This window comes from Notolepis coatsorum (assembly GCF_963971535.1).
Source record: "Notolepis coatsorum genome assembly, chromosome: 2".
In the NCBI taxonomy this organism is placed as follows: Eukaryota; Metazoa; Chordata; class Actinopteri; order Aulopiformes; family Paralepididae; genus Notolepis; species Notolepis coatsorum.
The window spans coordinates 208,210,472-208,223,409 of record NC_140166.1 but is presented as its reverse complement, the minus strand read 5'-3'; the positions used below and the strand labels follow the sequence as shown (position 1 = coordinate 208,223,409).

The 12,938-nt window shown below is 42.7% G+C and overlaps 1 protein-coding gene across 2 annotated transcripts in view; it reads left to right on the top strand.

The window, feature by feature from the left end:
• The first annotated feature begins 5,674 nt into the window (after nucleotides 1-5,674).
• uhrf1 (ubiquitin-like with PHD and ring finger domains 1) overlaps nucleotides 5,675-12,938 on the top strand; it is a 32,395-nt gene continuing 25,131 nt past the window's right edge. The window contains exons 1-3 of one of the 2 annotated variants that reach the window (XM_084309146.1): nucleotides 5,675-5,801; nucleotides 11,198-11,360; nucleotides 11,643-11,909. In XM_084309146.1, the coding sequence (XP_084165272.1) occupies nucleotides 11,208-11,360; nucleotides 11,643-11,909 (420 nt within the window). In that variant the 5' untranslated portion in view covers nucleotides 5,675-5,801; nucleotides 11,198-11,207. The remainder of the gene's footprint in view (nucleotides 5,802-11,197; nucleotides 11,361-11,642; nucleotides 11,910-12,938) is intronic. The other variant, XM_084309147.1, reaches the window with a different exon arrangement.

The following is a 12,938-nucleotide window of genomic DNA, read 5'->3' as shown; positions in this document are numbered from 1 at the left end:
CTAATGAAAGATAAAAATACTTTTTTGTTGTTGTACTTTGTAAATTCAAAAAATACCTGCAATTATATGGATGAATGACCCTAGTTGAGGGGTGAATGGTACCGGTGTTTGTGCTTACTTTTTTTTTTTTTTTTTTAAACATAACATAAAATTAGACACACAAGCATTAACAGTAAACATCCAATGTAAATCACAGGACTATACATTCCATTTGAATCAATATAAATGTAGTTTACGAGATATATACCTAATACTTGCTATCTAATACAATACATACATATGCTCTTGCTCGCTCCCCCCCCCCCCCCCCCCGGACCCCCACTTGGATAATCCATCCATTTTCATTAGTTTCTAACCAGGCACTACAATTCATATGCTAGCCTTTATTCTCTCCACCACTTCTAACCAGATTGCAATGTTGGTTTCACTGACACCTAAAATTCTTTTTTTTGACAATTCATCATTGTTACATGAAAATATGTTTGCACCAGATTTAGCAGAAGCTAATTTCCATCTGTGGTCTATCCAGCTGCTAACTGTATTTGAGTGAGTTAAGTCTTGGTGTTATGGTAGACTCAGACCTAAGCTTTAAATCACAATCAACAAGTTGACAAAAACTTAATTCTTCCACCTTAGAAACATAGCTAAAGTACGGCCATTTATAAATCAAAAGGACGCTGAAAACCAGATCCATGCCTTTATCTCAAGCCAACTCGACTACTGTAATGCACTCCTTACCGGCCTCCCGAAAAAATACGATGATAACTATTTTATTGCAATGCACTATTGCATTATTTTATTCTATTTTACTAACTATTTTATTGCACTGCACTATTTTACTTTGTATCAGTGATCATAGACGCCTGGCCATAAGAGCATTCGGAGCATCTGCTCTCCCACTATTGAACTTGGGGGAGCAAAGGTATGCTCTTGCTCCACCACTTTTTGATCATATGAAAAATATGATATATCCCCCCCCCCAATAGTACAGGCTGAGTGCTTGTGTGTGTCACAGGCGACAGAGTCTCTTATCGGTGGCAGGATTTTCCAGTAAGTTGTTCAAACAAAAGATTATGTTAGACATGTCTTTACTATTGAGTGGTAGAACTTCTACCACGCAATACAATAAAAGTGTTTCACGTCCCGAAATGCCATCTGGTCATACCGTAAATTCTCTAATAATAATAATAATAATAAATAATAACAACGTTTCCCCCTGGTTGGCGTTAGCTTTAGTGCTAGCCGCTAGCTAACGTTGTCATATTATCTAGATATGTGGTGTCAGCTGGATGACATGACTTCGTTTGCAAAATACGTTCGCTATCTATATGGCAGACGAGCAGGGCCGGATTAACAACGGCCGCTGCCCGTGGGCCTCTAGTGACGAGGGGCCTCAAAAAAAAATGTTACTCTATTTTTTTTATTTTTTACTTTTTTTTTGGAGATCGATGTCATGACTGTGCATTGCAGACTCAGGGAGGAGGCAGAGAAGGAGAGAAAGAGACAAGAGTTACAGGTAATGGAAATATATATTTTTTCTCTTTCTTATTAAAAACTTGGCCTATTTGAAAGGAGATTGATTTAATAAAGATAAATGAGCGAAAAATCAATATACAGTATATATACAGTATATATATATATTAATATATTATTATTATAGTAATTGGCTATCATACTGCAATATAAACTGAGTTTTATAGTGAAAAGAGCAGCTTTATTGGTCAAGATTGAAGGCTCTATATTGCAGGAAATTGCACGTACAGGTTCATTAAATTCAAAGAAAATCTGCCGTGGAGGGGGTCGTGCCACAGGGTCTGCCGTTAGATTGTCTGCTCCACGTCTCTTTACAAGGTCTTTCTTTGATGTCATTTTGATTCTTTCTGTTGATATATTTAGTAGAAGGTCTTAGTTAATATATACGTCGAGGTTTAAACACATTAGTGTTGTAAAAAGTGGGTTTTGAAGCTAAATTAACATGAACGGGAGCGGAGCTCATGACCGACGTGACCGCTACATGCTGTTGTCAAACCGGAAGAGTGTTTGTGCTTACTTATAGTGACGGGAATAATAGTTCAACTATTCCTCATTCTGCTGGGGACCTCCTGAATCTCCCTCAATGACCCTTGGGGGCATCTGTAAGGTAGTAGAGGGTGATTGAGTTTACCCACGTTTTTAAGCTAATATTAATCTTAATGATTGAAATTCACTATAAATTGGATGAAACCTCTTCAAACAATATCTGAAAAGAAAAAACCTAACCCTCTTACTGTCTTTTACTATTATGTACCATACTAATATGCCACTATTTTTTTTATCCACTTTTTCTCCTGTTTTTCTCCGATTTTCTCCCATCCCATTTTCTCCCATCCCAATTCTCCCTCCCCTTCCTGGTCGTTGCTCGCATATGCCCCCCACTGGCCGGTCTAGGGAGTCCTGAAGTCTAGCAGATGCTTCCTCTGTCACATAGGAGACAGCCAGCAACCTCTTTTCACCTGCCAGCGCGGACTCTCATTGGTGAAGTGTAACGCATGGGAGGTCACACTACCTTTAACATATCCCTTCTTTGCTGTGCAGGCGCCCTGACCGACCTGTAGGAGTCGCTGTTTACAACGACCAGAATACCACCCCACCGGCTTCCCTCTCGCTGACTCTGCCAATTGAGTCAGTATGACGGCCGGCCCAAGCCGGAGGCAACGCTGACAGCCGGATTCAATACCGGTGTCTCTTGCGTTGGTGACAAGCGCTTAGACCGCTGCGCCACCCAGCCGCCCAATATGCCACTATTCTTTTTTTTTTTTTTTTTTTTTTACTTTATTTTTTTAGTGTTTATCGCTTTTCTGGTCAAGCATGACCGACAGAAACAGGTTGAAATGGGATGTAGAGCAGGGGAAGACATTCTGAGAAATGACGGCGGGCCCGGGAATCGAACTTGTGTCCCCCAGATCCAGGGCCGGACTGGGGAAATAATTCATACCGGGAGATATAGCGCGAAATATAGCCCCAATCAGGCCACTTTTTAAGTGGGGGGTCTGGGGGTCCCCCACCAGGATTTTTTTTGTTACAAAGACTTAATTTCCTGCATTCTGGTGAATTTGAGTGCATGTGAATCACAAACTAATGAGCCAACAATTGCTTAGTACAATGTACTGTTATGGACCTCAAATAAAACTGTTGTGGCACTAGCAATGCTACTCTCTCCACCTTCAAAAAGAAAAAAGCAAGAGCACAACATATTTTTCTATTTACTATTATAATACAGTTAACCACTCTCTCCTGTAAGGCCCTTTTTTTTTTTTTTTATCCCTCTCTCTTCCACCCTTTCTCTTTCTTCCACTGTCCATCTTGACATCAACGTTAATTGACTTTCGCTCTACTGTATCTCTCCCGAGTCCCTCACTACCTGGCTCATTGCCTGGCTGTTATTCTGCATCTGAGTGCCGTCTGCCATTCCATTCGCCGCCTCCGCTGTCAATCAGTTGTATCGCCTGGTCCCGCCTCCACCAATCACAAGCGGCAGCACGGCTCCATTGTGTGTGTGTGTGATCCGCGTGAGGGAGAGAGAGTCAGATAGTTCTCCAACTCTGTTGCAGACAGTGAAATCCTGGTTGTTCCCCACCCACCTTGGTTATCTAACTATCGCGCCCGCCGCCGCCACAACTAGAAACAATGGCCTGGCAAAAAAAAAAAAAAAAAAAATGATATATATATATATATTTTTTTTTTATAATTTTTTTTTAAAATCTGTGCAGGCCAGGCCACCGGGAAAACTCCTGGTGCTCCCGATGGCCAGTCCGGGCCTGCCCAGATCCGTGACGAGCACGGTTTTCCCCGACGCAGAAATGGCGCCGAGATATGCGGTGAGCTACGGGAGCTCCCCCTATGCCACTATTCTTATACTACTACTACCTATCTTGCTAATATGCCTATGCACTCAGAGTGTAAAACGCAAGCTTGATACTACATTTACATTTAGTCATTTAGCTGACGCTTTTATCCAAAGCGACTTACAAGTTCTGTACGACAAGTCATCAGGAAGGGTACAACTACCCACTTTCAAAAACACTCTCAAAAAACACCTACGGGAGACTGCAATTCTAAACTGGCCCCTGTAAATGTCCTAACACAACCCCCCCCCCCCCAATGTACAGTAAATGACCAAGTATGGTCTTGTCAATATTCCAATGTACAGTTTTGCTTGTTCAGTTGTACAGTGTCCCCCACCCACTCCTCCTACCCAACCCCCCCCCCCCCCCCCCAACCTCCTCCAATGTACAGTTTCTATGTCAAATGTATATACTCTCTTTTCTGGACTCTTTTCGTATCACAAACAGTACTGTATTTGCAAATCTGGTATGTCATAAATGTATAGATGTAGCAGTACTGTCTATCTGTATGTCATGTATGTCATATATGTTATGATGAATTGAAAATGGGGGACCCTGATGTAAACAAGACGAAAGTCTTTCTCTGGTCTGCATCCCCTTAACAATTGTATGTATTGAGCTGTACTGTACTGTACCCATTCTGCAATCTGTTAATAAAATGTTCAATCAATCAATCAAAACTCCATCAGCTGAGTAACAATGTTCATCAAAGTGTTGCGTGTTACAGTGTAGGTTAGTTTATTAGGACAAGTGCATGACAGTAAGGTTAGTTAGGGTTAGATTTTTTTTTTTTTTTTTTTTTTTTAAATATTATTTCAGATAATGGTTGAAGAAGTGCGTCTTAAGTCGACGGTGGAAGATTGGACGGGTTTCGGCTGTCCTAACTGGGGTGAGTAGTTCATTCCACCATTGTGGGGCAAGGACTCAGAATACTATTTGACGAACAACTGACCCATAGCTGCCAGAGTCCAGAGATGTACCCCTCCTGGTGACATGTTATTCACAATCTGTAAGTCGCTTTGGATCAGAGTGTCAGCTAAATGACTCAATTGTAATTGAAACAAAATAATACAGAAAAAAACTACTTAGGGGCCCCTACCTCAATCAATGTGGGGACACCAACAGAGAAAGTCCTAGCCCAGACTCCTATACTACACAATTATCTTACAAACACTTTATTCATTGGGCCGTTTTGTGTAGAGGTGCCGGTGGCAGTTTAAAATGCAACACGCACACAAACTGATTTGCTAATCCATAATGTATTATTATCTAGTCTAAATGCACAATGAACTTGATGTTATTCACACTTGGCAAGCAGTTCTCCCGCCAAACTCAAGGAGAGCTGATGGCACAATAACATCCATTACATGGGGAGGTTACTAAACAACATTAGTCTACACACCAAGTTTATGAATCTCAAGGCTCACTTGCGTGAGATTGTCTGACCAGAAAGCATCACATACAACGAAACAGTAGACAAAGGTAAAGAGAGGCATAACAACAGAATTTCACCTAAGTATGAAATTGTTTACCAATACCATCTAGTAGTCTACTCGGCTGCTCCCTATTTACATAATCTCGCGCCAAATTCTCGGGGAAGTGAACGAGACAATTCACGAGACCATCGTTTCGCGCGCTGAAGCTAAGCTCCGGTCACATTTAAGACTGACAGCGGCCACGGCCTATCCGCGACGCCGTCTGAGATGGGAGCAGCCAATGGGCGAGTGAAACCGTCGCGGGCGGGCGGGGAAAGAAAGTCTTGAAGAAGTGCTCGCTGCTACAGTCTTTCTGCAGCAACCGAGGAGGCGGCCGTTCAAACCGTGTCGAGAAGTTGTTGTCGTCTGGGGAAAACATCACACGGTTTATACTTCGAACACGTTAATTTCTTGTTTCGCATTTGGTCAGAAGAAACAACAGGTAAAGCGACGTCTTCTCTCCGCCTAATAACTTTTGAAATGTGCTCGCTGAGCTAACGGCGATAGCATGGCTAACTAACTTGGACAAAGTCCCCCTTGCCTCGTTTATGGTGGAGGGCGCTGCTGCTAGCAAGTTAATAACGATATCTAGCAAGCTAGCTAATAATGTTATACGCTGGTTAACTCGTAGCTTAATGGTTCATCGCTCGGTATAACACTGTGCGGTAATTTGATTGCGATTTGTTTTGTGATTACTTGGTAAACTTGGCCGAACCGTTTGCATTGAGTTGTGACAATGTGTTGTGACCGCCTGCCTTGGTTCACTGTCAGTGTCGATGATCGGTGGAGGAGGGCGATCATGATCGATATTGCTACTTGGTTGGTTTAGTTAACGTTACTAAGTTTGAGGAAACTGGACTGTTTTCATATTTAATAGGTTTCGCAGAAACTACGACGTTATGGTTGATGGTGGTAGCTGCTCGTTGCATCCTTGAGAGTCACAGCTGAGCAGCAGGGTGGACCTCTGAACAACTGTAGCCGTCTGACGTTAGTTAGGCGCCAAATTATTATCTTCCCACTTTTGTCTGAAGAAGGATGAAGAGTTGATTGATTGAAAACTTTATTAACAGATTGCAGAATGGGTACAGTACGGCTCAATGCATACAATTGTTAAGGGGATGCAGACCAGAGAGACTTTCGAACGTCTTGTTTACATCAGGGTCCCCCAGAGAATGTTCTTAGTGTATACGGTGTTAAAGGTGCTGCGGCATCATGCTTTATTGTCTGAGATTTAAGCCACATTCATTGTTTGATAGAAGCGCTCCCTCCCTCGCGCCCGGATGTGCTTAGTTTTAAAGGAGTGGGGGGGGCCTGCTGCCCCTTTTCCCGCCCTGTATTTAAATGAGCTTGTGCCCTCCTCGACCACAAGGCTGCCAGAAGTGACAGTCCTATATTTACAGCTGTAGAATGCATTGTGTCTCTGGAAACTGGATCTAACTTGGGCCAATTTGAGGTTACACTTCAACAATCCAAGTTAAAGTCCTTGTAATTATTATGATATATTCTTAATACTCTGTGACTACTTGGCCATAGGGCTTGATATTAAAAGTGAATACAGAATCGGAAAGGTCTTTATTGCCAAGTAAGCTTGCATATACAAGGAATTTGTCTTGGTCGTTTGGTGTGTTTACATGAACTCATTCAGCGCCACCGTGTATCCCCATCCTTGCTGTCAATGGGCCACGCTTTAAAAGATAGGCATTTTCGGGGCGGTCAGGTGGCGTAGCAGAGATTGTGCTCGTCACCAATGCAAGAGGCTGCGGTCTCGACTCCCGGAGAGTCTGCATTGCCTTGGCTTGGGCTGATCGCTATACTAACTCGTTTGGCTGAGTTAGGGGGAGGCAAGCCGTGGGTCGGTCCTGGGCGTTGTGGACAGCGACCCCTACAGTTTGGTCGGGGCACCTGCACAGCGAGGGTAGGATCTGGAGAGAGGTAGTGCGACCTTCCACACGTTACACTCTCCGGGTAAGAATCTGCGCTGCCAGGCTGGCTGCACATGCGTCGGAGGAAGCCAGTCTCCGGCCTCTCGGACCAACAGTAGGGGGGGTGCGCAACAACCAGGAAGGGGATTGTTAATTGGCATAACGACTAACAGTGGGATGGGAGAAAAATCGGAAAAAGTTGAATGAAAAAAGAGAGGCATTTTCACTGTCACGATGTTATGCAGTGCTATATCTATATTCTATATTATAGCTATGGAGACGATACTATGGCTCATTTGACAGTCACTATATCTCGTCCAACATGTGAAAAATAGTTACATTTTTCATGTATACGTTCGCATGTTATCCCGTGGTGAATATTGTATAGTTTCAGTGATCCGGGCTAATTCCTGGAAGCTGAGTTATGGAGCGCTGCCGCTGTGTGCATTTTGCGAAGTTGTTTGCATTGCTCGCCTGGACATGATACTATTTCCAAATCAAAGGTATATAATAGGGCTGGGCGATATGACTATATTATATAAATATCGGGTACAGTTCATTAACACTATCAGTGCCTTTGATTAACGTTGATTTACCCCGTTGAATGCCACCATCCACTTCAATGTTGGCGTTAAAAACGCCTAATCTATGTTTTAAATTATGGCTATGTGTCTAATCTGCCCGTCGCTTATCAATGACTCGTTTGCAGTCAACATTGTCGAAGCGGATTGTTTTTTTTATCGGTTCATTTTCGTTTTATAGCATTTTGAAAAGCCCTCGTTTTCAAGGAAAATATAAAGATTCCATGATAAAAGACATTTACTGGAATATTCTAGAATACACAAACATTTTCACTTTTCGGCCTATTTATGAATTGTTTTGAAATAAACGCTAGATTATCAATAGTATATGTGTACATATACAAACTAGTTGGGACGGGAGCTGGCATGGCTCGTCCGGCGAGTGTTGGCATCAGTTGCACGGTGCTGCTGTGGCGCGCAGCGTTGGTTGTCGTGGCCATCGGCAGTCGCGGTGAGGATCTTTGTTGATTGGCGTTGGCTGGCTGGCTTTGGCTAGAGTTGTGGTTCGCTAGCTGTGTGGGCTAACGTTGGCCGAGTTTACTCTGGCAGCGTGTGCTGGCTAGCTGGCGTTGGTCAATAAAGATCCTCACTGCAATTGACCTGTCTCAAACCCTGCCCCTTTTCTTGATCCTCCAATCACAACTGTCGCTTACCTCGGACAAACCAAGTTTGTCCGAGGTAAGCGACAGTTGTGATTGGAGGATCAAGAAAAGGGGCAGGGTTTTGAGACAGGTCCATTAGTTGGTTATCATAACCATCGGCAGTTGCAGTGGGGATCTTTGTTGATTGGCGCTGGCTGGCTGGCACATTTTGCATAGGGGGAACTCGGCTGACGTTGGCTTGTGTAGCTGGCGAGCTGTAGTTCTAGTTGGCGCTGGCTGGCTGACGTTGATCAGTGGGGATCCTCGTTGCGATTGTCGTGGTGGTGGTGGGTGGAGTTGCGTGCTGCGGTGGCTCCTGTCGGTGCTGTGGTCGTGCCGTTGGTGCCAACGTTCGTTGGATGAGCTATGCTAGCTCTCGTGACTACAGTTCCTTATACGAGCATTAGAAAATGTCCACAATGCTATTCGCAAGAATAGAAAATAAATAGAAAAGCCTAATAATAAGCTATACATGGCCTAAACTGCCGTGCTGAAAGCTAGTAAACGCAGCATCTCTATGGCTTAGTCACAAACGTGATTTATACAGACAATTGCCCATTAATGGTTCATACATACTGTATAAAGACAATGGAAATCTATTTTATTTTTGTTAAACAGCCTACAATGACATAACCTAGTTCTAGATTATGATAGGCTATAATCAGTCTGACTCATCAAAATGTTTTCTAGGTAACTTATGGTATCTCAAACTAATTAGGCCCTCTGCTATGACGAACGTATAATAATAATACAACCATACTTTTTCTACCCCTTGAATTTTTTTTTACAGAAGTCTGCTGCATTTGCCTCACAGAGTGACTCCCCCCACTCAGAAGCAACCTAACCTCTGCTTTTTTTGAGCAGCATATAAAGTATACAAATTAGTCCAAAGATGATAAAAGGCTCAACAGGGCAGTCGCAGAGTTCATCTGTGTGGACTGTGGACCAAGTTCCAATATATATACAGTTGATCAAGCTGGGTTCAGAAACCTTGTACAGCAACTGTTTTGAGTGCAAAAAAAGTTCTCCAGCATTTTGAATGCCATTGCTTTTAATTTATTTATTCTTGTCATTGTTCATTGTTGTGTTTTAAAATAAAGAACAATAATGACATCTGAGAGTTTTCCCTGATTTTGAGGAAAAGTATCGAAACTAAAATGTTGGTATCGTGACAACCCTACAAGTGGCTCGAATGAAGCCTACTTGCCCGGGTACCATTTCTCTGCCCGGACCATATAAAATATAACGCAGTGTGAAATAAGGTTTCAAAGGGTAGGCCATACTGCCACCTAGTCCCCATGATACAGTCCCCATGATACACTGAGGTCCATGAGACTGTATCTAATATAAAAAAAAAAGAACGATAAACTATCGAAAACCTGACTTTTCTCGGGTATTAGTGAGAGAACCTGACTTTTTACGTGATTGGTGCTGAAATTGTTAATAGACACTTAAAGTAAAATAAAATGGAATATATATATACTTAAGTTAGAATAATTTACGAACAAAACACAGAGGAGACCGTCCGTGGCCCCATCTTGGGTCATCATCCCATCAAGGTATCTAGTATTGAATCAAGTCAATACTACCTGGTATAGAAACATTTACGAATGGTGGCAATTTTCTGTACTTTAACACTTTCAATGCCCAGAACATGGTTGAATGCCAGCACCCACTTCAATGATAGCGTTGTGAACGCATAATCTATGTCTTAAATTATGGCTGTGTCTAATCTGGCCGTCGCTTATCAATGACTTGTTTGCAGTCAACATTGTCGAAATGGATTGTTTTTTAATCGGTTCATTTCCGTTTTATACCATTTTGAAAAACTCGTTTTCTTGAAAGTTTCAGGAAAATATAAAGATTCTGTGATAAACGGCCTTTACTGGAATATTCTGGAATACACAAACATTGTAATTTTTCGGCCTATTTATGAATCGTTTCCAAATAAACGCTAGATTATCGATAGTATATGTGTACTTATGCACGCTAGAGAAGCAAGCTGAAAAATCTATTCTCATTTCCTGATAGAGCACACACACGCATATGGCACACGCACGCTGATATCTCTGTGAAAACAGATCCGATTATCCTAAGACTGGTAAAATAGATTCATTACCTCAGATCAGATGTTCTCCAAATAGATTATTCCAATTCCTGATCGCCATTCCAAATATCGATCGCGTTTATTGATTCAGCGCTGGGTACTGGAAATACCGATTCCACGCTGTTCTTAGGGTCGGCGAAGACTTGGATCTCTTCGGATGCCTTGCCGGATAAGTAAAATGAGGGAACTGGATTTCCCCCCCCCCCCCCCATCAGTCTAATCCAATGGGGTGCAGTACAACAGGGAGGGACGATAGGGGGCGGTATTTTCCCAATGGAGCTCATAGAGAGGTTGCAGCACTAACGTGAGACTAGATTGATGAAATATGAATTCAAATCGCTAATAAATAAATAAAAACGACAAACAAACGCTATAATGTCGTTGCTGGCATTCAACGGTCGGCATGAACTAGAAAAAGTGTCAGCCAATCCCTACCTGTGGTATGCTGTTACCTTTTCGGTTGGAAGGCCCACCCTCACTAGCAAGCAACAACATTTCTGCCCCCCCCCCCCCCCCTACTTGATGACTGGATGATGATTGTTGTTGTTGTTGTTGTTGTTGTTGTAATGATTTTGCACTTCTCACAGGGCAGCTGCAATGTGGATTCAAGTACGCACAATGGATGGGAAAGAAACCCACCGGATCGACTCCCTGTCCAAGCTCACCAAGGTTGACGATCTGCGTATCAAAATCCTGGAGCTCTTTAATGTTGAGCCAGACAGGCAGAGACTGTTCTACCGCGGCAAACAGGTGAGGCAGCCAAATGGCGTTTTGCGCTGATAATAGTTTGATATAAATCATAACGACGGGTACATTGTGTGGCGGCGACTGGCTGGTAGTGGCCAATACAGCCAACGCACCATCATGAGCTATTGATTCCTTTAAACATAAACATCCAACCTTTTTGTCACAGGTGTGCCTCTGTCTCACCTCTGTCTTAAGGCCATTGCTCTCTGTTAAGCTTTTGTAAAACATGATCGCTGTTCTTTTAGTCCTTGCTATTGTCTAAATGTGTCCTGTGTCTGGTCCCAGATGGAGGATGGCCACACCATGTTTGATTACAGTGTGGGCCTCAACGACATTGTGCAGCTGCTTGTCCGGCAGACCCCGCCCCCTGCTGATATTGTCAAAAGCAAGGACAAAGAGGCAGAGCTGTCCGACTCCGATTCTGGCTGTGGCTCGGCACAGAGCGAGTCCGACAAGAATTCCACCCATGGGGAGTTGGAGGTCCAGGCCGCGGGCACCTCGGCCCCGACTGATTCCCTAGAACTGGTCGACCCAGGGTTTGGCTTCTACAAGGTGAGACCCTGTGGTTACTGAAGGTTTGGACTAAACGTGACATTTTTGTCTCAAACATCGATTTCCATATTTGGCATTTATCCGATATATCTGCCAATATAACTTATGTTTACTTTGTGAAAAAAATAATTATTTTGGGTAAATATGTGACTTTTCCCGATTCAGAAGACTATTCACCATATTGTTTGTACAAATGGAACGTGATTTGACATTACAGTGCATAATTTTTCACAAATAAGAACAACACAACAATAAATAAATGATCTTAAAAAACGCATTGTAATAAAAGCAGTTTTCACCTCATACATAAAATGTAATTTGTTTCGTACAAACGAAGAGCATCCTCCATAATAAGAACATCTCAAGCAAAGACTGCAGACAGTCGGGTTCATTTAGTGCAAGAAACGGCTCGCATCACAGGATAATGCATTCATTTTGCCGTTGAGTGTCGTGCAGAATTCTGTTGATGCTTTAATAGGTGGCTCTTTTGCAGATAGCGATTTTATTGGCTTTTAAAGGCTTTTCAGATCACTCTAGTGTAATAATCTTCCATCCAATGAATTCCACCCTGAGCTTGACGTACAAGCAAAATGGTGATTAATATGCTCAATGGGGAAAATAAATAGATTTTTATAGGCCTGCCGCGATAAGCAATAAATCGATTAATTGCCGCGATAATTAAAATGAATGCAATGATTTTGACGGGCGCGATTAATTGCTATTTGCGCGTTTGTTTTAATGAGGCGGAACCAGTGCCCCTTGTCAGTCACTGTCCGTGTTGGGAGGCGGGCCGCTGGCTTTACTACAGAGCAGAGAGCACAGCACAGGAGCTCCGTGGGGCAACACCACATAGCTTAACTACATTTCTCAATAGTGTTGCTCCTTTTAACCAAGTAGCGTTATTTGTAGTGTAACGTTAGCGTTTTAACGTTAGTAGCTAACGTTAAAACTAACTTAAAGTTAGTTGTTCACCAAAAATCTCAACATTTGTTTTATCATTGGCTCATGTCGATCTACTAGTAGCATCAG